Source organism: Myotis davidii, unplaced genomic scaffold (genome assembly GCF_000327345.1).
Source record: "Myotis davidii unplaced genomic scaffold, ASM32734v1 scaffold65, whole genome shotgun sequence".
NCBI lineage: Eukaryota > Metazoa > Chordata > Mammalia > Chiroptera > Vespertilionidae > Myotis > Myotis davidii.
In genome coordinates this window covers 66,848-92,018 of record NW_006297833.1, presented here as the reverse complement: position 1 = coordinate 92,018, position 25,171 = coordinate 66,848, and the positions used below count along the sequence as shown (strand labels likewise).

Below are 25,171 nucleotides of genomic sequence, written 5' to 3'. Positions count from 1 at the left end.
AGGCCCCGATCGCCAAGGGACCCAACTCATATACAAATTCATGCACCGGGCCTCTAGTGTATTATAAGAAAAAGGAAGCACGGTGGTTACACTTACAGAAAAAGAAACTGAAGCACAGACTAAGTAACCAGCCAGGGGCACCCCGAAGTCAGGGCCTGTGCCAAAAATAGAACCCATTTCCTTGATTCTCAGGTCTGACCCTGAGACTGTGGTGTAGATATTCTGCAGGGACACACATAGATAGAATAAGTAATCACTAAACATGTTTCATCTTATATGATTAAAGCATAAATGCTGAAGACAAATTGTGTGTATCTTTATGTGTTGCACATGGTTGGTGCCCAATAAATATCTGTGTAATAAGCAGATGGTTGACAGTGTATTTACCTTGAGTACCAATCATTTTCAAAATGCATGTGTAAGAAGTGAGCAGTGTTGACACACAGAAGGACCAGAAGTTTCTTGCTACATATTTTACTGGTTATCACAGATGAAGAAAATGAGATTTTCACAAAGAACCCAATGTACCTACCATTTTTTTCCCATTAAAGGACAGCAACACGTATGTGTTGCAACACTATTTATTATCATCTATCTTGAAATTATCATTTGTGTTCATTAGATGGAGGTGGAGGCAGAGAATTAAAGTGGCCTGTGATCTAAAGAATGCGTGCTCTAAAAACAAAACGTAAAAACATGAAACAAAATGTAACGATGAAAGGCTGTAGGCCTTAAGCCTCCCTATGTTAAAGACCCGGTGATCATCAATATTTTAAAAGCAAGGCTTAGTTTTAGAAAGACAGCCAGGTAGATGGAGAGGTGATCGTGTTCCTGGAGACTGCCAGGAAGGACGGCCCAGAGAAGCTGACTCACCACCCTCCTGCTTGTGCGCACGGACTTGTCCTGCAGACAGCTGTCAGTCACTACCCGAGGGGCTTCTTGGCTTTTATGTGCATGTGAATAAAAGCAGTGTTTCAACATCTTAGATTCTTCCTGAGAAAATGTGCAGTTCAAATCTGGAGTTAATATACCAAGACTACCTTTCCCCCATTCTCTCCTGGGTTCCTCAAATCCATCTTTTCTGTTCCCCAAAGAAAGGCTCTTCCCTCCAGTCCAGTCCAGTTATAGTTCCTGTAGAGACTGATCTCCTTGCAGCGGGCAACCTTATCCAAACAATATTTCCTGAGTCGGCACCAGCACCGCAAAGCTCACCAAGGACTACGAGATCGAGAATAGCTCATTGCATGCACAGCTTTGCAGTCCTACTTAGTTCAAAAGCCCGGAGGGGAGGTAAGGTTCTAGAACTCTAATGGGAACTCCCAGGGAGGAGTCGGCTCTCCTATGTCCCACTCTGCCCCACTCCAGCCGTAGCCAGCCCACAGGTCAAAACCACTTCCTCCCTTGACGGGAAACAAGCAAAGGGAACAGGTCACGCAAACTGGAAGAGGGACTTCATCCCCTCGTTACACACTTTCATCTGTTCTTGCTTTTACTTTTGCTTAGCATCTATATTTCCTTCCTTTTTCTTCTTCTGAAAAGTCATGTTATATTCTCCTCATTCTACAACCCAGGCCTACTAAATTTCTATTTCTAGAGCTCAGCAAAATTACATTTTACTTTCCGCAGCTTGTGTTCACTTCTCAGAAATGTCAGGCAAAAATTCTCACTGTTGTGAAATTAGCCCTAAAATTCTTTCAAAGTTTCTTACAAGTTTTGGGATCTTACTTAACCCCAAATGCTAGCAGGAATCACAACCTTGCATTTATTTGGCTCTCTTTACCTTTCTCAAATATAGGTTGTTTCAAAAAAAATGTATACACACACTTTGAATAATTATAAAGGCAGTGTTTATTAAAATAAATGTCATTTTCAAAACTGAGCTATCAGCTGTTAAGTGCTTTGGGATGTCAGGTATATTCCTTCATTTGACCCTCATGTCCTCCCTGTGAAGTGTATATAATGCTCTTTATTTTATATGAACAGAAGCTGTGAACTACACACATGTGAAAGGTACTACAGGCTTCACGCACGCCACTGAGGTTCATGTGCGTGCTGACCTGGAGCAAGCTTAGGGATGTCTACTGAAAGCCTCTGCCGGCTGCTGAGGATGAGAAAAACCCAAAATTCCACTTCATTCAGTGTTAATAACTTACACTCATGTTATTAGAAACTCAAAAGAAATATTTTAGTTCCACTACTTTACCACCCAAATATGCAGAAAAGCAAAAGGGACAAAGATTCTGCTGTATTCTTCTCAGCTCATCAGGTATGAGTTTAAAAGTAACCACCCTTTCCTCCTCTCTTCTATTCTCCATGCTTAATAGTATAAGAACAAATTCTAGGTGAATCCCAAACCACAATGTCATTCAGTTAACACATAGCTCAGCAGTTTACCTACCACATTTGCTTTTTTAAAAGGAAGACATTTATGTTAAATTATTTATGGTTTTTAAGATCCATAAAGATGAACTTGTTGAGCAATAGTTCAGATAGCTTTAAAATATTTCAGTATATTTATTGGACTTCAGAAAACTATATAAGTTTAATTAAGTGTGAATTGTAGCTTAGATGCATTAACCAGCTGGCCAGATTAGATACATTAATCAGATGGCCATGTTAACTTAGATCCATTACCCAATTAATAATTCTGAGCTATGTAAACACATTCTAACCTCAAAACCAAACTATGTGTTCTTTGTGTCTGTATACAACTATGTCATTTAATTAGAGCCTAAAATTTAAATGCCAAGAATTATTCTACATATTCAAGAATAATGTGTATATGATAAATCCTCACTTAATTTCGATAGGTTCTTGGAAACTGTGATTTTAAACAAAATGACATGTAATGTGAAACCAATTTTACCCTAGGCTAATTGATATAGACAAGAGCTAAGTTCCTATGGCATATGCCTGGTCACAAAAAACATCACCACACTTCTAAATAAAGACCTTAAACACTTCTAATAAGTAAACATTGAAATCAGTATGAGCTCTACATACATTTAAGAAAAACAAGACAATGATTTTCCAACATATTGATTGCTCTTCCGGCAGCTCAGGGCACTAGGCGGGACCACCCTCACAGGTGCCCTTCCATCACAGGGCCACTCACACTCACACTCACACTCTCACTCACACTCACACTCACTCAGTCTGGCACAATGGAGACACACCAGTTCACCTCATGTGCACATATTTGGGAGGTGGGAGGAAACTGGGGGACCCAGGGAAAACCTACAGAACATGGGGCAAACGGGAAACTCCACAGATGGTGGCTCTAGCTGGAAACGATTTTTGTTCCCTCATCAATGTTATAATAAAACATTGAATGAAACAACTATTTGAGGATCTGCTATACTTTAATCACCAAATCTCTTTTGATGATCACCCAGAGATACCCCTATGTAAATACGTTACTATGTAATTCAAAATAAATACATTTTTAAAATTTATGCAGTAGAATATACCTTATTCAATGTTACTAAAATTCCTGTCTACAATGGAATCTAAGTGATATATAAGTATGTAAAATATATTTATGTAAAGACATCTTTAAAAAATTTTAGTGATTAAAACGTGCTTCATTGATCTGTCAATTTTAGCGCTTCTCTCATAGGATGAAATAGAGTGATTGATTCCATTTGTTTGCTATGCACCAGGGTCCCATATATCTTTCTGAAATGCTTCTAAGTTAAATGTACTACTTAACCACCATGCACCACATCTGGGCCTGACACAAGAAAGCTACTCAATCAGTCTATTGACTAAAAAAAAATGAGAACTTTTTATGAATGTACACATTTTCAACAGATAATTTCAAGCAACAACATGTTTTTTTAAATGAGACCTCATTTAAAGCTCTCAGTTCTGATGTGCCTTGTGACTTATAAAAAACAGAATGCTTTTCACAAAGAATAAATCAAATGGTCAACAGCATTTATTGAAGCTTTGAGGCACTGCTCCGACTCTTGAGAGAATTCCAAGAGGAATAAGACATTTTCTGGGGGCTTGGCAACATAACTCTGTGACATGGGAGAAGGATTCCCATATACCACAAAGAAATTGGAAAAAGAAAGCTAATGTTTACAAAGTTTTACTTCAGCTGACCTCATTGCCCAAACTATATTTTATTAGCATTATTCAAACCTAATTTTATAATATTATGTTCAATCTATCACTCATAATTGCTTTTTTTCTAACATAGCTACTAGTTTAATCCTAACTTGACTGAAATTTTAGATTTTCTATTATCAAAACAAAAATAAAAAATATTGATATAAGGCTATGTTATTCCATAAAAATTTAGCTCTAAACTTTTATCCATATCTAACAGCTGAAATTATTTCATTTTTTATTTATATGTTAGCATAAATCTGTAGGCTTTATAAAGGGATGGGTCCATCAATATGGATGCCTACCCCCAAATTAGCAAAACAATGTGAAATCTCAGTATATCTCACTTTCTTTTGGATTGAATATTCACAATGGTTAAACAGGTATTCAAGATTTGTAAGTTCTCCATATTTCAGATGAGAAATTAGACATGTATGAAAACAGCTACTTCTCAGGAATTCCATAACTCACCAGTGACTTTCAAGATCAAAATAATATGCCTTGAACAAAAGATCAAAACACAAAATAAAGAAGAGCTGAAATTGTAGGAAGAATCTAGAGAACCAAATAGCCACTTCTATTTGTTTATGGTAGAGTTATGTCTTGTTTACTTTTTATCAAGCTAAATTTTCTAATAGCAATTCTCTCAAACATTCTGCAAGTGGAATTAAAAACAATAAAGGAAATGATTGGCATAATGACAATTCTTGGGCGATCTCAATAATATCTTATTGTCTTACCTGTCAATTCTATACCTGCTCATTAAATTAGCCCCATGAACTATCATTTGTACCATTCCTCTAAACCAACAGAAACGGGGAAAAAGCAAACAGGACTCCAGCATACACAGGGTCAGGGGGACACTGCACAGTTAACCGAGGGGGGTGGGATGTACTCATTCAGCAAATACGCGGTGGTATCTACTGTGTGCCAGGCTCTAAGATACAGAAGTGCTCTCTACCAGTTCAGAGCTGTGTGCACATGGTGACGTGACAGTGGCGTACACAGAGCGCCGCTATGATGGGGAGGGAGAGAGGAGTCAGCATGAGGTAGTCAGGAGGCTTCACAGAGAAGGTGACATAAGAGCTGAGCCTTGGAGGATAAAGGACTTCTCGGGAAATAGGAAATGGGTAGAAGCGCCTTTCAGACAGATGGAAAGTATGAGCAAAGCCTATGAACAGTAGCGATGATCGGTGTTGGGAAGATCTCATGTGATTGACAGCCAATGCTTAGACGATGAGAACGGGGAAGATCAGTGGTGGGGCTAAAGTCCGGGGTCCTCCACTAGAAAATAAGAGACTGGGTTCTATCCTGAATTCTAAATAATGGCTCCCAGGGTGACCTTAAGTCTGTCCCTGTGCCCCTGAAACTATAAACCAGAGAGAAAAAATAGAAATGGGTAAGAAAGAAGGATAGATATTGCCTACATCTTCCCGAGGCAGGCAAAGTCTTGGTCCCCAATATATTGCACATCCGTCTGCAAACTCCCATCAGTGTTCATTGAAGAATCTTGAGTCCAGGTGACCAAAGTATTTGAAAGGTATTCAAGAAACGATTTGTCCCTACCTTGCTTTGGAATGGTTGTGGTTACAGGGATGCCAGAGCCACTTGATTGTAGGGTGAGGAATACCGTAAGTGGTACAGGTTAGGATTTGTCTGCTGCCAAGTGGGTAGAGAGTTGGTTCTGGAAACGATGACACCACCTTTTCGTAAATCTGGGGCTTCACTGGAAGGAGAAGAACAGGACAGAGTCAAGTGCTGTTCTACTGCCTTGTTCCTGGGCCATAACCAGGAGGACCAAGTTGTCACCTGTTTTGATGTTAGGGACTCAAAAACAGGAACAAAAAACAAAGAAACCCTCATAATAATGCCAATTTTTTAAAATTAGAAATGTTTTTGAGAACATTAAAAAATCAATCCCATGGTAGGTATGATTATGTTGGTAATAAGCCGTATTACTATGGAAGATAACAAGTATATATGAAATAGCTATGATAGGAGTGTAGATGGTTTTTAAAATATTTATTTAAAATTTTGTTTTCTTTGATGTTGTTATACTGGCTTTTCATTTACAAATTTTCATTAATATTACTCCTACCGAAATCAGGAGGAAGGCTGAACAGTAAACTTACCGTTTACGAGTAGAGAGGCTGTGAGGTTTTTAACCACGTTTGACTGGTTTATGCTCAGCAAGATGGTGTAATTCCCTGTGTCTTCAGCAGCTACATTTTTAATAATTAATGAATAGCCATGAACAAAATTGCGAGCAGATTTCTCCGTCACAGGTAACCCATCTTTCAGCCTGTGGTTAAACACACGGTCAGGAAGTCTGCATGATCACACTACCATTTACATCTGTAAACTCAAATTTATGCATGTCAAGCCTTTGATCCTCAGGATCCATTTAAAAAAACTTAGATACTAACTTTTCAGCAAAGCCGGGTGTAATTTTTATTCTTAATTATTTTTTAAGATTTTTTTTTATTTTTAGAGAGAGAGAAAGGGAGAGTAACATCGATATGAGAACAAGAATATTAATTGGCTACCTTCTGCACTCCACCACCGAGGATGTAGCACAAACCCTGGGCATGTGCCCTGACCGGGAATCTAACGGCAACCTTTTGGTGCCCAGGAAGACTCCCAACCAACTGAGCCACACCGGCCAGAGCCAGATGTGATTTTTAGTCTGGGAAACACTTCATATTTATTGGCAAAGAGAAGTAAGTAAGCTGAGGGAGACAGAGAAATGATGGTTCAATGTACCCATAAGGGCTCTGGTCACCATTGTGACTTAAGTAGTAACCCAGAAGCACCGGGCGATTCCCTCCAAGATATTTTCCATGAGGCTCCACCAGCAATACAAGGGCCATTGTAAGTCAGATCAATTAGATCACTTCTCCAGATAAAAATAAAAATAGACTTTCCTATTGTGATCTCATGTGGAGTTCTTATTAGCTATATAAATGGTCACAGCAGTTGTCCCTTTCAAAAACTATAGTGAAATCAAGATTATCAAGATTTTCCCCCTGAAGAATAGTTAAGGCACAAAACTCACAAACAAAAGGTATAAACTTTTTAAAAAGTTTAACTTTAAATATAGAATTGATGCCTCACTATCATGCAGCTTCCTACATCACTGAGACCCAGGAGGCCTGAGTGGGGTCTGGCTCGGCCACTGCACGTGAGCACCTGATGTGCCCGTGTGAGCCTCAGTTTCTCCAAGTTTTCTATAGAATTCCTCAAAAATCTCTTCTCACTTTAAAATTCTGTAACCCCATTAAACTGGAAGGTTCTTAAAATGAGCAGTTTTTAATCTGTTAGGAGTTTATTGTGTTCTGTGTAAAGGTATATAATATTGGGCGTGGTTTTACTTCATATCCATGCATGTATCACACAGTTCTGCAAATTCCTGTTACGAATGGGCCTCAGTTCCCAAGCATTTAAAATGACTGTGCTCTGTTTTGTGATTACAAATATCACCTTAGTATTACCTTAAAGTATTTCCTATTAACAAGTCAGTATTTTTGAAAATGGATTGATTTTCTGTTTTGTTTTAGGTCCTTGCTACTTAGTGACTGAAAAAATTGGTACTGCTTTAGAGATGGGGACACTCTCAGATGAGGAAAGAAGGAATGTGCCTCCTAGATCAGTGATGGCGAACCTATGACACGTGTGTCAGAGGTGACACGCGAACTCATTTTTTTGGTTGATTTTTCTTTGTTAAATGGCATTTAAATATATAAAATAAATATCAAAAATATAAATCTTTGTTTTACTATGGTTGCAGATATCAAAAAATTTCTATATGTGACACGGCACCAGAGTTAAGTTAGGGTTTTTCAAAATGCTGACACGCCGAGCTCAAAAGGTTAGCCATCACTGTCCTAGAGAGATACATTAATATCTTAGATATTAGGAAGCCTCCCTCCCCCAATCTCTCTTCTACTGCAACAGCATGAAGGGGCATAGAACAAATCTAATTTTCTCTTTAAGTGTCTATTAACTATTTGAGGAAACTGAAAATAAACACTATGTTCATATGATAATGAAAGCAAAGTAGTCTCTGGTTGAGGAGATTCTAAAATGGCACCACTTTTATATTGTATGGACTGTTTTCCTAATTGGTTTTGCACTACACTCTTTGTTTAAAATGTAATAGTTAAAGCCAAAGATATTGGCATTCAAAAGTGCTTTAAAAATGCCTGCAGATTTTAAACAGATTACATTGTTTTACATCAGGTGCTGCTACCACACACAAAAAAAAATTGCTTAAGGAGTTTCTGAATATGCAAACTTTGAGCCAAAAAAAACGTAATTAGTTCAAGTAGGTGCATTTGTCCACCCTGCAATGGAATAAGTCTTGACTTTATTAATGTTTGTTTGACTTTAAAACAAGGCTGGAATTTTCACCCAGCTGTATATAAAAGAATTATTTTCAGATAATAAGAGAATTATTATCCTCGTCACAAGGGTCCACTTCTCCAGGGTTAATAGAGCATGTTATTTATTCAGGAGGCTTCCTAATCATTGCCAACATGTTCCATTCAGAGGATGCTGACATCATAGGAAGGTTTAGAGATGCAGAAATTTAGTCAGGGTGAATGAATGCCTAAACTGCAATGAGCACTCAACAACCCTAATCCCCGCTCCACCCTGGCACAGGACTGCTCCTCCCTCTAGCCCTTCCTGCCTGCAACACTCCCAGCCTGACTCAACACAGTTCTTAGCTCCCCACTGCTGTCCTGGGAACTTAGCTTGATTATTTTTAGGAAATCAAGCCAGTGAGCTCCTGCATTTTCAGACTTACAAACCTTATCATGAACTGATAGGAAAATAATTTCAGTCCTACCATGCCACTTCTGGCGGGGGAAATGCCCTCACTTTCATCGACAGCCGGTAAGACTTCTTGCCAGCTACAGTTTCAAGCACCTGCTGTTTTCGATGTTTCACAGTAATGAATGGTTCATCTTTGAAAGAAGAAATGATCAATATATTAGAAAAGGCTATATTTATGTAAACAAAACAAAAACACTCACTCCCTCATTAAAGGGGGGTCTAAGAAGCAATGAATAAAAAAACAGCTGAATTACGGTCAAGCTTATCAATGAGCCCAAATAGTGATCAATGAGGAAAATAACTTAAAGTACCCTAACTGGTGAAAAACTTTCAAATCAAGTGGTTGCAAGTCCCAGAGGCATAAATGCAGTTTCAGGCCAACAGAGAGTGAAACACCTTAAGGGTCTATATCACAACAACAAAAATTTAAAAAGATACTTCTCAACATCCCCCCAGCCATATGAATACAATGAGAAAAAGTTGCTCCAGGCACCCTAAAACAGCTAATTTTATATAAAAAACAACCGGAGACCCTGTTTGGGGGCAGCATCCGGGAGGCGGTGTGGAGACGGGGATGGGAGTCATGAGGGCCACCTACGTGGGCGCTGGGTGTGGGGTTCAGTCCTCGACGGGTGTCCCAACCGTGGCCACGTGGTCCCTGGGGCACCCCTCCCGGGAATGGCTTGCTGCGCAGCCTCACCTTCCAGGTCCTGCCTCCGGAGCCCTGGGCACAGCCCGGCAGGACTCGGTGATTGTGGAAAAAGTGCAATAAACTGTGAAATGTGGGCCCGGCAAAAAATAAAAATAAAAAAATAAAAATAAAATAAAAAACAACCGGAGAAAGTCAAAAGAGTATGAAAGGCACTGATAGAATTGTTCCCTCGTTTCTGCTCCTTACACTGTTTTTCTTTTCAACACTGGGGATGAATAAGGTTTTAGAGGGTTCTAAAGAGCGTTAAGTATTTTCTTAAAAGAATTTGCCTATTGAAAATGAGCAAAAATATTAGGATTTTTTGAGAGTAAAACCAGAGATAAAAAAGCATCAATTCTAAATAATTTATCGCACCATATTTTTATTTCTCTAAATTACAGTAACACCTTAGAAATTTCCTTCTGAAAATAAAGGTAAAAATGATCCTATTTTTCTGTTTTGTTTATAAGCAATACTAAATAAAGGATTTCATATAGCTTTGAATGTGACCTAACTGAGTCATTATTAACCACAATAAATTTGTAAGGAAAAGATTCTCTGTTCAATTCAAAAGTATGACAAGAGCACTTAGTGTGGTTTGCTTTTTGGCAGGGGGAAGAGGTGACAGTGTTCCTGTTGAAAATGTACTCGGTATATAGACCCTCCCCCAAAGCACAATGGCTAGAAAGCAGAGCTTGAGTTGCTTACCATATACAAGCACTGAGGTGTTCGCAGATCTGTAGGATGGGCCACTTGTCACATGACAGGTGTAAATGCCTTTGTCTTTGCTCTGCACTTTGTTAATAACGAGAATACTGTAGAATATATTGCCATGGGGACTGCTCTGGTCAAATCGACGCCTTATAGAGGCACTCTTATTTGTCTAGAAATAAAATGTATAACAAATTAGAAGTAGGAATTGTTCACGCTTAAAGTGGTAGCACTTCTCGGATTATTACCGAGATCAACATTTGATGCTGAAAAGCAAACCCACCTGGAGCAAAAGGTTTGGAAATTACATCTCTGTCTGGTTATTTCAAGTCTGCACACAGTGGCATTTTTTGAGGACTTCCTCTCCTTCAGATGGACTTGCACATACATCATCTCGATCGTTTCTCACCACCACCCAGTCAGACTGGCAGGATTATTGCCCTTTTACAGAGGCACACTGACGTGTCAAAGACACCGGCCAAAGAAGGCAAAACTAGGTCTTTGAGTGGAAATCTAGTCTTCCCTCCAGCACACACACCCCTCTAAACAGTCACGTATTCTCCAGGCATAGATCTCACACACAAAGGCAGGCAATATCCTTCGCACTGATTTGATGACAGTGTTTTCTTAATAAATCACCATGTGAGTTTTCTTCGGCTTCCTTACTTGAATTGAAGGAAAAGATAGTGAGTCCTGGCCACACCTACTAAGGTGTAACACTCCCGGCTTCATTATTTCACCATTTGAACAATGCTTGCCCATTTCTGCTAAATCACACTAAATGGATCAGGGGACATGCAAAACCATCGACATGGTCAGCCGACACTTGGCGGGTGCTGCCTCGTGTTTGCTTCAGGGGAGACCTAGAGCAGGCCTGGAGTCCGCACTATGACCTGGCCGCAGTGACCGCTCTGGCTTTGAGAAGATGAGATCACATTGCCTTTTCCTTTCATTGTTCCTCTCTCTCTCTCTCTCTCTCTCTCTCTCTCTCTCTCTCTCTCTCTCTTTTTAGCATTATATTTTATAGCACATAATATGTTATTTCCTTCTCTCAATTCTTCCTCATGAGAGGGCATGGAAAAAAGACTTTGGAAACTGTCCAGAACTGGTATTTGTGTCTTGAACTTCTCTCCTCTGTGTAATGTTTAATAATTTCTACCCACCTATCCCTTTATTGCCTTGTTGAAACAGACACACATTTAAGTCACGTTCTTCATTCTCCGCAGTAACGAGGGAGAAAATGTCACTCTCCAACATCAAAAATCCCCCGAACTAACACATTGAAGGGCTTTCAGCAACTTCAGTTATGGAGCTACTACTACTACTACTATTATTATTATTATTATTATTTGAGAATAATGCCCTTTCCAAGTCAGAGTACCATCGATGTCATTTCTGCCTTGGAAAACAGCTGATCCTGTGTTTCAGAACTGAGTTGTCTACTACTGAGCTACCAGCCGCATGCAGCTATTTAAGTTAAAAGTAAACAAAACTAAAAATTCAGTTCCTCAGTCACACCAGCCATATTCTGAGTGCTCATAACCATGTGTGGCTAGTGTTTACTATATTGGATGCAGAGATATAGAATATTTCCATCTCAGGAAGTTCTACTGGACAGGGCCATTTTAGAAGGTTATTGTCTTTCAACAGATGTATCATCATTTTCTTACTTAGGGTAGCAACACTAACAGGATAAAAGTTTCTCCCCTCTAGGCATTTATTCAGAATATTTGATTGATCAAGAATATTCGATTTCTATCAAAACTCAGAAAATATTGCTATAAGTCAGTGATGGCGAACCTATGACATGCGTGTCAGAGGTGACACGCGGACTCATTTTTTTGGTTGATTTTTCTTTGTTAAATGGCACTTAAATATATAAAATAAGTATCAAAAATATAAGTCTTTGTTTTACTATGGTTGCGAATATCAAAAAATTTCTATATGTGACACGGCACCAGAGTTAAGTTAGGGTTTTTCAAAATGCTGAAACGCCGAGCTCAAAAGGTTCGCCATCACTGCTATAAGTCATAGCATTTCTATTTAAATGAAACAATGCCATTTTCTAGAAAGTTCTTTGGCTAATGTATCCTTAATGTGTCCCTACAGGGCACTTGTTACACCTTTTTATTGCTAAATTATTCAATTTCCAGGGCAAGAAATGTTGATGAAAAACAATAGCTTGGGGCTGATGCATTAAACTTTCGCACATAATTTAATCATAAGTGAACTTGGTGATTGGGTGATCTGAATAGCATAACAGATGACTGTACTTGGGATATGCCACATAACTCATACTGATACACAAGAAATGGGGGCTGGACCTACTGTCAAACATTTCTGAACAGTTTATCATAGGTTCTCCATCTACACATTTTTTAAGTAATTGTTTGCAAGGATGTTTAACTTGTGTAAGGGAACCCAACTCCATCTTCATTCTTCTCATTTTTCTGAAGGACAGAATTGCTCTTTGTCACTTAGCAAATGGAACACTGGATGGCTGGGTTGTATTATCTTTTCCAAACATGCTCCAATCAGGAGCCTGACTGTCTGCCAGTATCTTAAATGAATGCGCTGACAACTTCTTGTTGTTGTTGTTACAAAAGATAGTCCCTGCCTGGCATTAGTGATAAATTTCTCTCTCATCTCTAAATCCTAGAGAATGGTTTCCAAGGATGAAACAATCCCTTTTTCCACTCAGAATCATGCAATAGAAATACCAGTCTATACACTTCAAAACAAAACCTCTGCACATCAAAAGACCATATCTATGCCTACCAGATTCATGAAATGCCAGGCCAAAAAAGCACCCACCAAACCCAAACCTTCTTTATTGACTCAAATTGCCATAGGAGTAAAATATTCCGATTTTCCCACTGCAAAAACACAGTGGCATTTCACTTACTAAAAATAAATACTATCCTACAGAAGAAATAGAAAAATCGGTCACTCACTTCACCAGGGTAAGTCCATTTGATTTGAACTCTCGTATTGAAGGGTGTGGTGACAGTACAGTTGAGGGTCAGAGTCTGACCTCTGAGTAACCTGACAGGGCTTGGTGGGCTTATTTGGACATCTGAGATTGTAGTGGCTGCAAGTATAAGAAATAACATGTTTTAAAATCAAGGTTTCATTAAGCAGATTAAACCCTGAGTATTTTGGTTTATGTTCTCGCCATTGGAACATCACTTACTTTGTCGATATGTGAGATAGTTTGTCTGGTACAAATGTCCGTTGACAGTTGTCTCACAGGTCAGAAGGCCTATTTCTTCATATGTTGCATTTGAAATTAAAAAGCCCTTCCTACTGTCCCAGGTTATTCTTTTTCCATCAGGGATCAGAGTATGAAATGGAAACTGGAAAGGAAGGAACATGCTTTAACAAAATCATATTAACACCGTGGCAGTAGCATTCACTAGTAGGTTTTGAAAACATAATTTTCATCTAAAATACAAATAGCACAGGTGAAAATCCAGTTTATTATAAGTGGGTCTTCAGTTTTCTTTACATGTAGCAATATATACATTTATTATGATAAGTTAGAGTAATTACAATAACTGATTATCAGCCTTAGCAACAAGCTGCACCTACCTAGGATGGGCCCAGTGGTCAGGTCAGACTTCTAGTGGGAGCCTGTGTCTCTTTGGCCTCTGAGAACTTTAGTAATAAACTGGCCTGACACTCAATAGAGAAACCAATTAGTGTGTTTTTCCACTGGGGTTGCCAGGATATCCTCATGAATGTCTTTATCTGTTAACAAGCTGTAACTTGTCCTCCTATTTCGCATGATTCACTAGAGGTGACAGTCTTTAAAGGACTGGATCCCTCCAGATCCTCCAAGAGTCAGAGCATACAGGGGGTTGTCATTCAGAGAAGGCAAAGGCATTGACTGCCTCTGGAGGGGGACCCCCCCGCCGCCCCCACCTCAAGCTGAGTCTGCCAACAATGGAGACAGCTGCCAGCAGATGCGGAGGCCGGAGGCACTGTGATGGCTGGAGTGCTCTCCAATTCTTTGAAGTGTTCCCAAGCACAGTGAGTCCAAACAGAAGAGAAGAATCCAGGACCTGATTCTCCCCTTATGTCTTTTTCTAGGCCCCAAGGACTTCATTTTTAAAGACTATCGTATAAACAGTCTGCCTTGGGATTAGACGTTTTAAAGGATCATTGCTCCACAGAGGGGCCTGGCCCAATGCCCCGATGCCAGGTTGCCAACCCCGTGCAGGGGCAGTGCCTACCCTCTGACTGCCACTATTGTTTGTCCCAACTTGGAAAGGGAAAAAACCAGATAACCTAGAGGAAAGGCCAAACTGCCATGAAGAAGTTTCGAATCTTTTCTGTCTTCTTTTAAAAAGGACCCTTTACATCACTCTATCCATTTATCATTTGTTTATATTACTTGTTGAAGAAGCTAATCTGGCTGTGATTTGTGGTCCTGGGGCTGAATTTCTAACCCCAAAGTCACCAGTGCCTCTCTCCCAGGGAATGTCTGGGTATGCAAATATGTTACCTGAGTGTTACTTGGGTTTGGAATGAATGACATCCTGCGTATGCAGAGCTGAAAGCGACTGAGGGGTGCGTTTCATGTTTCAGTAAATCAGCATCTCTCTGCAAACCTAGGGATGCTTTGCATTCAGTGGGGAAAAACAATATTCTAACTTAGTGCGAACTATTAAGGGAAAAATTCAGAAAAATTTAAGTCAGGGATTGAAATCATGATGCTTTAAAAATACGTGAAAACAAGCATGTGCTGACTCTGAGAGATGGGTTGCTGGCGGATTCCCTCCGCACAGCTTAAAAACAGTAAAATTCCCTCTAAAGTGTTTATGTTGTTCCAATCTATCTGTTACTGCCACCAGCAGGGTTTCTTATTTGTAGCTGACAAGAGCTAAAATAGCAAAAGATTATGTAGCTCGTCGGCTGCGGCAGTGGCTGCACAAGTTACAGAGGCAGGAGAAAGAAAGGACTGACAGATGGCCGGGCTCCAGCAGGTAATGGCTCTGAAAAAGCAGACACAGGAAAAGGAGAGGGAGCGGGTGGCAAATTGGAAGAAAAGGCCCAATAAGAGAAATGGAAGGGACCTTACATTAATTTCATGTCAGCATATATATAATAGGTTAGATTATTTTCAGTAAGTATGTGTCAAGCCAGAATCCCTGTTAGAGCTTTGTTCATATTCATTCTCTCTCTCTCTCTCTCTCTCTCTCTCTCTCTCTCTCTCTTTTATTGAACTTAGGTAGAAAAATAGAGTAAACAAACTCGCCCAACCCCACAGAATTTTACATGTGGGAATTTGGGAATGTTCCTTGCAGCAGATCTACATTAGGGCAAAAAGCAGGGGGCTTGCATGAAACAGAGAAGTTGCATATCAATCACATAGCAATTACCATATCAGACTAAGAGGAGTGATGCCATGCTATTGAAAACATAACTTGATAGTAATCCGGTATTGAGTATTAAACTGCTAGATTAAATAATAAAAACGCTCACCCTTGATTAGGGCTACCTGCACCTGGCATTGTTCCAAGTGCTTTCCATAGACTACCCCCCTTGGCTTCCTAACAGCCATGTGAGGTGGGTGCTGCTGTAATCGCTCCCATCTCTGAAATGAGGACACTGAGGTAGAGAGAGGGCTGGTCACGTGCCAGTTTGTCCAGCAGGTGAGTGTAGGGTGGTAAGAAGCCATGCAGGGAGGCCTGTGACTTCCTCCAAGGCAATTACAGTGAGGACACTGAGGAAGTCTGGATATGGATCCCTTACTCTCAGTTTTTTTCTAAGACCAATGGAGTTAGACTCCTCTGCTATTTCCAAGTTGGATTTTATGTTTTCTGGCAATGATGCACAAATGTAATAGAAGCCCAAACCTGTCTCTGATGGACTGTACTGAAGGCTTAAATGAACAATATAAGAGAGTGAATGCAAAGGAAGAAGACAGGGAGATAGATACCCCATCACATTTCACTATCCAAGGTCCATAGGGGACACTGCAAATCACCCTAAACTTCTCCTATTGACCATAACCACACAGGCTAGTACACTCTGAGTAGCTACATGTGGTGGGACAGTCTTAACTTTTTCTCTTAAAGCTCTACGCTCCCAGGATTCACGTGTGTGTGTGTGTGTGTGTGTGTGTGTGTGTGTGGTCCTGGGGCTGAATTTCTTAGTATAGGAGCTTTTATTCAATTCCTAGTCTTAGTGTATTCCTAAACTCCTGTAGCTGGTGAATTAGCGGGGCTGCCACAGTTTAGCGTTTGTTTTTATTAAATTTGACCCTAAATCTTTTTTTCTTATCCTCACGAACATCTTACAACACAATAGGAAGAAAAATCTCATTTATAACATTCTTTTCCTGCCCCCCCCCCTGCCCCCAAGAAGCTACGTTTGGATGCCCAGCAGGAGCAAAGCCTTTTGTTACCAAGTATTTCCTGGCTCAGGCCAAAGGCGGGAGCTGGGTGGGCACCTGCCTGACAGCAGTCTTTAGCAAAAACCTGGATTCACCACTCTGCCAAGTTATCATTTGTGTAAGCAATAGAATTGCTTTTTCTCATCTTTGCAGACATTTGGATTTGTGGCAAGTACAAAAATTTTCATGATTTTAGTTCTTTCATTATTCACATTGATTTATGCTTAAGACATGATCATTTTATTCCATTTAAATACATGCATGGCATAACATGTAGCACTCATGCTTTATGGTAAAAGGATGTGATTTAAAAGCCCACTGAGAAGCCCAACTGTCTAAGGAAAAAATTAATTAATTCACTATGCTCATTTGCAGTAAAAAAATTCTAAGAATAGCATTGCTCAACTTTACCCTTTTTAAAGTAACAATGATGTCAGGTGATGTAACCCGGCAGGGAATGACGAACGGCCTTCCTTCAGTTATATTTATCACTTCAGGCATTTCACTGTGCATCTCCAAGAAAGGTCGACTTGTATCTGAATGAGAAGAAAGTGGAGAAATGTATGTATATATCAATGATTATATTATAAACATCCAGACCCTGTAGCTGGTGAGGCAATATGGACACTGCCACAGTACATCATCCCATAATGAAATCCACACGTTCTCTGTATTTCTGGGGACAAGAACGAGCATCAGATCCTGTTAGAAACATCCTCACATGTACCATTCCCTTGCCCTTGGAAATCCACCGACAGGGATCTCTTCAGGAGTTACTGTGTTCCCATCTTCCCTTGCTTTCAGCCTGAGATGCCCAGATGAAAAGAAGTCTGATGTTAAATCTCTCTGTCTGGACCTGAAGGAACTAATTAGGCCCCCACCTGCTTGCTGGCAATGAGGAAGCTCATTCTGGATGCTGAGCGGAGAATGAATTGGGGAAACTAGACTATAAGTAGGGAATGGTTGCCTAGGTTCAATGGTGGCTCCAGTGATTGCTATGGGTTGAACTGTGTTTCCTCAAAATGATACGTTCTAATCCCAGTACTTCAGAATGTGACCTCATTTGGGTCAAAGGAGGGTTATTGCCAATGTAATTACTTCAATTAAGTGGGCCCCTGGTCCAATATAACTAGTGTCCTTATAAATAGTTGGCTGTTGAAGACTGACACAGGGGAGAATGCCATGTGAGGACAAAGGCAGAGGCTGGAATGATGAAGCTTTAAGGCAAGGAAAGCCAAGGACAGCCAGCAACCACTAGAAGGTCAGAGGCATGGAAGGACGCTCCCCTTCAGGTTTCAGGGGAACATAGACCAGCCGACACCTTGATTTCAGACCTCTAGTCTCCAGAATGTGAAACAATAAATTCCTGTAAATTTAAGCAAAAAAAAAGGTGCCATTGCTGACATTGTGGCAGTCCACTGAGAATGGGATGGTTTAAAACACCCTAGAGAGGTCCTTAGAGAGACCCTATCATCACAGCATACGTCTTATGCCCCTAGATGCCTAAACCATTCCTACTCATCCTCTGGGAAGCCTTGCAGGCTAGCCCCTTCCTTAACCCCTCTCTCTGCCCCAGCTCATCTTAGGAGCTTTCCAACAATCCCATCATTCTCCATCATCACACTTCACACACTGACACTGAACTGGCAGTTTACTTCTCTGGCTACACATTGGATGATGAACTCCTAGAGGAGAGGATATAGAGGCAAGATTGCCTAATGTGTAGTAAATGAATGAATGAGCCAATAAATGAATGAAGGGCTGTATAGTCCCATCACTTTATAGGTGAGAAAACAGAGGTGTAAACAGATGAAATGAGTTGTGTGGACATGAACAGAGCCAGGCCTGGAGGCAGTTTCTCTCTGGGGCCAGATCACCAGCCTCCTCTTGAGGGAGGCTCCCCAGGAGAAGGGCTGTAGGTGGCAGGTGTTTTTCCGAGATAGGGCTGATTTTCGCATGTTCCAGGGAAAGTATGTGGCATGTCATACTTTCTAGACTTAGAGGAATTCTGAGAAGAACACAAGACAGCTTCGGGCCAGGGCCTTTCAGAAGTGGACAATCACAGGGAGGCAACAGATCATGGTGACTAAAAGCACACACTTTACAACCTGAGTCTGAATCCTGGCTCTGCCCCTTACTAGTTGTGAGACTGAGTAGATCATTTTACCCTGCATCTCACTCATGAAATCTACTTTAAAGGGTTAGAATGAGGCTTACATGAACTAATGTATGTGCTTAGAATAGTGCCTGGCAGATTAGTACTATATATGTGTGAGTATTATTATTATGAGAAATTTGAACTTATTGGAAAGAGGGGTTAGGATATATAAAAATCACAAATTATGTTCATGATATTAACTATTAACTATTAAAAGTTATATATTCATATAATGGCACCAAAATAAAAGACAAAATTCATATACTAAAATGTTAATGACTAACACTAAAGGTGTTAGTCACCTTTGAGTAGTGACTTCATAGGTTATTTTCTCATTTACCTTTTGTATTTGTCAGTTTTCCTAGAATGATTGTGTATTACTTTACAATAACATCTAAAAATTTTATTTTTATTGATTTTAGAGAGGGAGGAAGGGAGAGAGAGAGAGAAATATCGAGAGCAAAATATTGATCTGCTGCCTCCTGCACGCCTCCTACTGGGGATCAAGGCCACAACCTGGGCATGTGCCTTGATGGGGAATCGAACATGCAACCTTTCAGTGCAGAGGACGGCAGCCAACCAACAGAGCCACACCAGCCAGGGCTATAAAAACATTTTCAATTATTGAATTTAAGTCTCAAATTATAAACCACCATCCATTTTTACTTGAAGAAAAGTATAAAATTTGCATTTGATTTAATTTTGTCCAATATAATAGAATGAGATATTAATCATGACATTGAATAATTATGTCTGTTTAGGAAAGCTCAATGTGTGCAACAGCATACGCAGGGAGGAAAAGCTAATTAATAGGGACAAAGATTCATTATCAGCACGAAATTCGTCTCCTAAATAAATTTGCTGAGCTAGACAATCAGGCAGAGTCTATTGGTATTTGATCATTCCTTCCCTTCCTCCTTTGAGTCTGTATTTTGTCTCCTTTGTGAGTCCCAAGGTAAACACAAACACCAGGAAATGGTTTAATTCATGTAACTAAACTGTAAATCCTTCACATTTAATTTACTGTCTCCTTAAGCAACCATTTTCAACCAAGGACATTGGCAGAAAAGTTCCTGCAGGAAATAGTAAACATCAGCGTAGTCACTTCTAGGCTAATGAATGCCAATCCCAAATGAAAATAGAAGAGGTCCATTCAATGTGCCTTTGCCTTTCTTCTTTTTCTTTGTCACTTTGGATCCCCTAACCACTTGAATTTTACTACAGCTATTGCCCTTTAAAATTTAATACCGATGTCAGCACTGGGCCCACTGCAATTCTGTTCAAAGATGTCAGAACCAATGAGTTGTGTCCATCCTAACATAATTCAGAACACAGAATTTGTATCCACTGTGTTTGCAAATGAGCTCATGACTAGATACACACACACACACACACACACACACACACTCACAAACAATATTCTCTGGGCTTATTAATAGTGTATTTCCTCTGCAGTTTGCTTCAAGGAAGGGCTAAGAATGAACTTGCCTGACATATTAGAATACAAACATTTTTTGTTTTGCAGGATCATAGATACAGAAGAGGTCACAGTTCCATTAATATCACCAGTAAAACCACTTACTATTCCCATAGGACACATTTGTCTTTGTCACAAAATTAAAAATGACTTCCAAACCCAGCCACCACTGCAGAGTGGTTTCCTGAGACCAAATTGGCTAGTTGTTGAAAGAGTGAGGAAGAGCTACTCCAAAGATTGCCAGTGTCCCAGCGGCGCAGACACACTGTCACCAGGGACTCATGCCAACACACAGCGAGGTAGAGGTCACGCCACCCTCCCCTTCCTGAACTATTGGAGCTCAAAGCAGTGACAGGAAACTGGCACAGTCTATGAGGTTTTCCCATCCAACGGGAGTATCTGGGCTGTCATCCTTCAAAACAAGTGGGCTCGGACACCGGGGAAGATCAAACAGGGACCCTTGCTCAAAATGGGATTACATCTATTTTTTAACATGTTTTCTTTCTTCCTTTTGAAATCTGTAATACTTTGGCACATTAGGGCACACAGAGGCCCCAGTGTGCCCTCCTCACTCTACTTCGTTTCCCACTGTCATCATCTCAGAATTTTTCTAGTAGGTCCAGAGCAAGTGAGCGATCCAAAAAATTCAGGGAGCTTTGATGACTTGAGGGGTTCAAGAGTAAATATCTTGTTTACTAGCACTTTAAAAAAAATCTTCCCCCGAGGATATGCTTGTGTGTGTGCGCGTGTGCGTGCGTGTGTGTGTTTAGAGAGGAAGAGAGAGAGAGAAATAGAGAAAGAGAATCATCAATCAGCTGTTTCCTGCTTCCCTACCAGAGATCAAACCCACAACCGAGGTATATGCTCTGACTGGGAATCTAGTCTGCAACATTCTGGTGTACGGGACCATGCTTCAAGCAACTGAGCCACCCGTCTAGGGACCAGCACTTGTTTATTCCTGTAATATTTATAAATATTTCCTGATTTCTTTTTCCTTGAATTTTATTTTCCTTAACTTTCAGTTGTGGTCATAAGGACTCCCACTTATTTGAAAAGAGTCTTAAATTTGTTGAGGATGAAGTGAACAGGACAGTTAAGCGATTAAGCAATCCCATGAAGAGGATTCTATCTAGACACGAGTTTTCACATCACACAGGTCTTTGTGTTGTAGACTATTCCTAGAGCCCAACGAGAGGTTGTTAACTGGTGAAATGTTTCATTTGAAATGTGAGCCAAAAAGGTGGCTAAAAAGCAATTTCTTCACTGGAGCAACCACAAGAGAGCTGAAGTAGCTATACTAATATTAGGTAAGATAGGCTTTAGAACTGTTACTAGATATAAAGAGGGACATTTTCTAATAATAATAGGGTCAATCAACCAGGAAGTTATAGTAATTATAAACATATATTTAGCTAACAACAGAGCACTGAAATACACATCAAAAATGAAGATAGAATCTTCTATAATTTAACAATAATAGAAGATTATAGTATCCCACTTTCAATAGTGGGTAGAATAACTAGAAAGAAGATCAAAATGGAAGTAGAGGGCTTGAACAACATTAATAACCACCCAGACCTAATTGACATCTATAGAATGCTCCACCCATTACAGCAGGATATACATTTTTCTCAAGTGCAACTGGAACATTCTCTAGGATAAACTATACTTTAGGCCATAAAACAATTAATATAATACAAATTATGTTCTCTGACTACAGTGAAATAAAACTAGAAATCAAATAACAGAAAGAAACCTGGGAGACTCACAAATATGTGGAATTAAACAACTAATGAATCAAAGAAGAAACTAAAAGAGAAATTAAAATACTTTGAGATGAATAAAAATGAAGACACAACACACCAAAACTTATGGGATGGAGCTAAAACAATGTCAAGAGGGAAATTTATAGCTCTATGCCTAGATTGAAAAAAGAGAAAGATCTTAAACCAATATCCTAATTTCCAATTTAGAATTCTATGTAAAGAACAGCAAACTGAAGAAAGCTGAAGGGAGGAAATAAAAGATCAGAGTGAAAATTAATGAAGTAGAGAACAGGAAAACAATAGAGAAAAATCCACGAAACCAAAAGCCAGTTCTTTGGAAAGATAAGCCACTAGCCTGGCAAACAAGGAAAAAAGAGGGAAGACAAATGAATAAAATCAGCCCAGCCAGTGTGCCCAGTGGTTGAGCATTGACCTATGAAGTAAGAGGTCATAGTTTGATTCCCAGTCAGGGCACATGCCTGGGTTGTGGGCTCAACCCCTAGTGGGAGGCATGCAGGAGGCAGACAATCAATGATTCTCTCTCTCATTAATGTTTCTATCGCTCTCTCCCTCTTCTTTCCTTTCTAAAATCAATAAAAATATATATTTTTAAAATGAATAAATTCAGAAATGAAACAGTAGAAATTGCTACCATCATTATTAAAATTGAAAGCAGTATAAAGGAATATTCTAATTTTATGCCAACAAACAGATAGCAGATGAAATGGGCAAGCTCCTAGAGAGACACAAAACTAATACAACAAGAAACAGACAACTTAAATAGACCTATAGGTAAAGAGATTGAATTAGTAATTAAACTGCCCACAAAGAAAAGTTCAGGCCCAGATGGCAAGTGAACTCTATCAAAGAACTAATATAAATTCTGCACAGTTTTCTAAAATATAGAACAGAAGGGAAAACTTCCCAATTCTTTCTATGAGGCCATTATTACCTTGACACCAAAACCAAAGACTTCACAAGGAAACTACAGATCAATGTCTTTTATGAATGTGGATGCAACTTTGCAATATTCTAGCCAATGCAATTAGGCAAGAAAAAGAAATAAAGGCATCCAAATTTGAAAGGAATAAGTGAAATTTTCTCTATTCAGATGACACAATCTAGAACTACTAAATGAGTTCAGCAGAAAATTGAAGGATCCAAGATCAATATACAAAATTGAATTCTATTTCAATATATTTGTAATGAACTATCTGAAAATAAAATTAAGAAAGCATTTCCACTTACAATAGCATCAAAAAGAATAAAGTATTTAGGAATATATTTAACAAAAGAAGTGTAAAACTTATACTGTACTTTGAAAATTAAAAAAGTTGTGAAAAGAAACTAAAGATCTAAGTAAATGAAAAAGTCCAATATTCATGGATTGGAAGACTTACTATTGTTAAGATGATCTATAAATTCTATGCAATTTGATCTATAAATTTCATGCCATTCTTAGAATCGCAGCTGACTTCTTGTAGAAATTGGCAAGCTGATTTTAAAATTTAGAGCAAGGACCGAGAATAGCCAAAACAATTTTGAAAAAGGAAAACAAAGTTGGAGGACTTATACTTCTCAATTTCAAAGGTTACCACTAAAACCATAAACAACAGTGATTAGGACACTGTTGTACTAGCATAAAGACAGACGTATAGATCAGTCAAGTGGAACTAAGAGACCAGAAATAAGCCCATGAGTCTATGGTCAGTTGATTTTTTTAAAAAAAATTTTCCGCCTCCCCTGGCCTCCACCCTAGGAGAGGGGTGCTTTGCTGTGTTCTTTGGCAGAGCACATGTAGGATGGGATGTGGAGTCATAGGGGAGAACAACCCTGTCTCCAAATGTATAGCTAGACTCTCTGTGAATTTAACTCCTCTTATTTTTCTCCCTAACCTCAATCTCAATGGAGTTCCAAGTGTGTCCTCTGAAGCTGAACTAGGGAAAGGGAGGGGACGACATGTATCAGCCACCCCCTCCAGTGTCCTTTTCCCTTATCTCTGTAGTCACTCAAGAACAAATATTGACTGACCATTGTAATAGACTGGATGTAAAACTAATTCCAATTCTCTGCCCTTTTCTATGCCCTTTGTAATGAGACATTCAGCTCCTCCCATTAAGAAGTGGAATCTCCACACCCCAGTGAGGGCCTGTGATGTGACTGGATTTGGTCTGGCTGAAGTGAGAGTATGTCTGTTCCAAGCCTGAGTTCCACTCACTCTCTTGGCCCCTCTCTTGATTTTCAACAAAGATGCCAAGACCATCCAATGGGAAAAGAATAGTCTTTCTAACAAATGGTGCTGGAGCAATGCCACGAAATAATGGAGTTAGATCTTCACACCACACATAAATATTAACTCCAAATGGATCAAAGAGCTACATATAAGAGCTAAAAATGTAAAACTCTTAAAAAAATTAAAGAGGTAATTCTTCAGATCTGAGATTTACCATTAGATTCTCATATATGATCCAAGCAACAAAAGAAAAAAAAAATAGATCAATTGGACTTCTTCAAAATTTAAAGCTTTTGTGCTTCAAAAAATATCAACAAGAAAGTTAAAAGAGAAGCCACAGAATGGGAGAAAATATGTGCAAATTATATATCTCATAAAGGACCTATATCTAGAATATAGGAAATATATTTATATGTAGAATACATTAAAATTTATATAACTTTTAGAATATATAAGTACATCTATAATACATGATTATATAAAATCTATTGATATGTAGCATTAATAAATTTAAAGAATTTTTACAACTCAATAATAAAGACAAAAAACAAATAAAAAAAATGGAAAAGGGATTTGAATAGACAGTTCTCCAAAGTAGGTATACATATGGTCAATAGCACCTGAAAAGATGCTCAACATCATGAGCCATCAGGGAAATGCAAATCAAAACCATAACAAGATACTGCTTCAGGATGACCATAATTACAAAAGACATAATAACAAGTGTTGGCAAGAATGTGGAGGAATCAAAACCCTCATACACTGCTTGTTTGTAAAATGGTG

General features: G+C 39.2%; 1 protein-coding gene across 1 annotated transcript in view; it reads right to left on the bottom strand.

The window, feature by feature from the left end:
• The window catches only part of FLT1 (fms related tyrosine kinase 1), a gene marked incomplete at its 5' end in the record, with an annotated part of 158,605 nt that overhangs the window by 116,177 nt on the left and 17,257 nt on the right, over positions 1–25,171 (bottom strand). Inside the window, 7 exons of the mRNA XM_006773677.2 lie at positions 5,683–5,842; positions 6,249–6,418; positions 8,966–9,083; positions 10,352–10,526; positions 13,309–13,445; positions 13,548–13,710; positions 17,166–17,290. Coding sequence (XP_006773740.1) covers positions 5,683–5,842; positions 6,249–6,418; positions 8,966–9,083; positions 10,352–10,526; positions 13,309–13,445; positions 13,548–13,710; positions 17,166–17,290 — 1,048 coding nt within the window. The remainder of the gene's footprint in view (positions 1–5,682; positions 5,843–6,248; positions 6,419–8,965; positions 9,084–10,351; positions 10,527–13,308; positions 13,446–13,547; positions 13,711–17,165; positions 17,291–25,171) is intronic.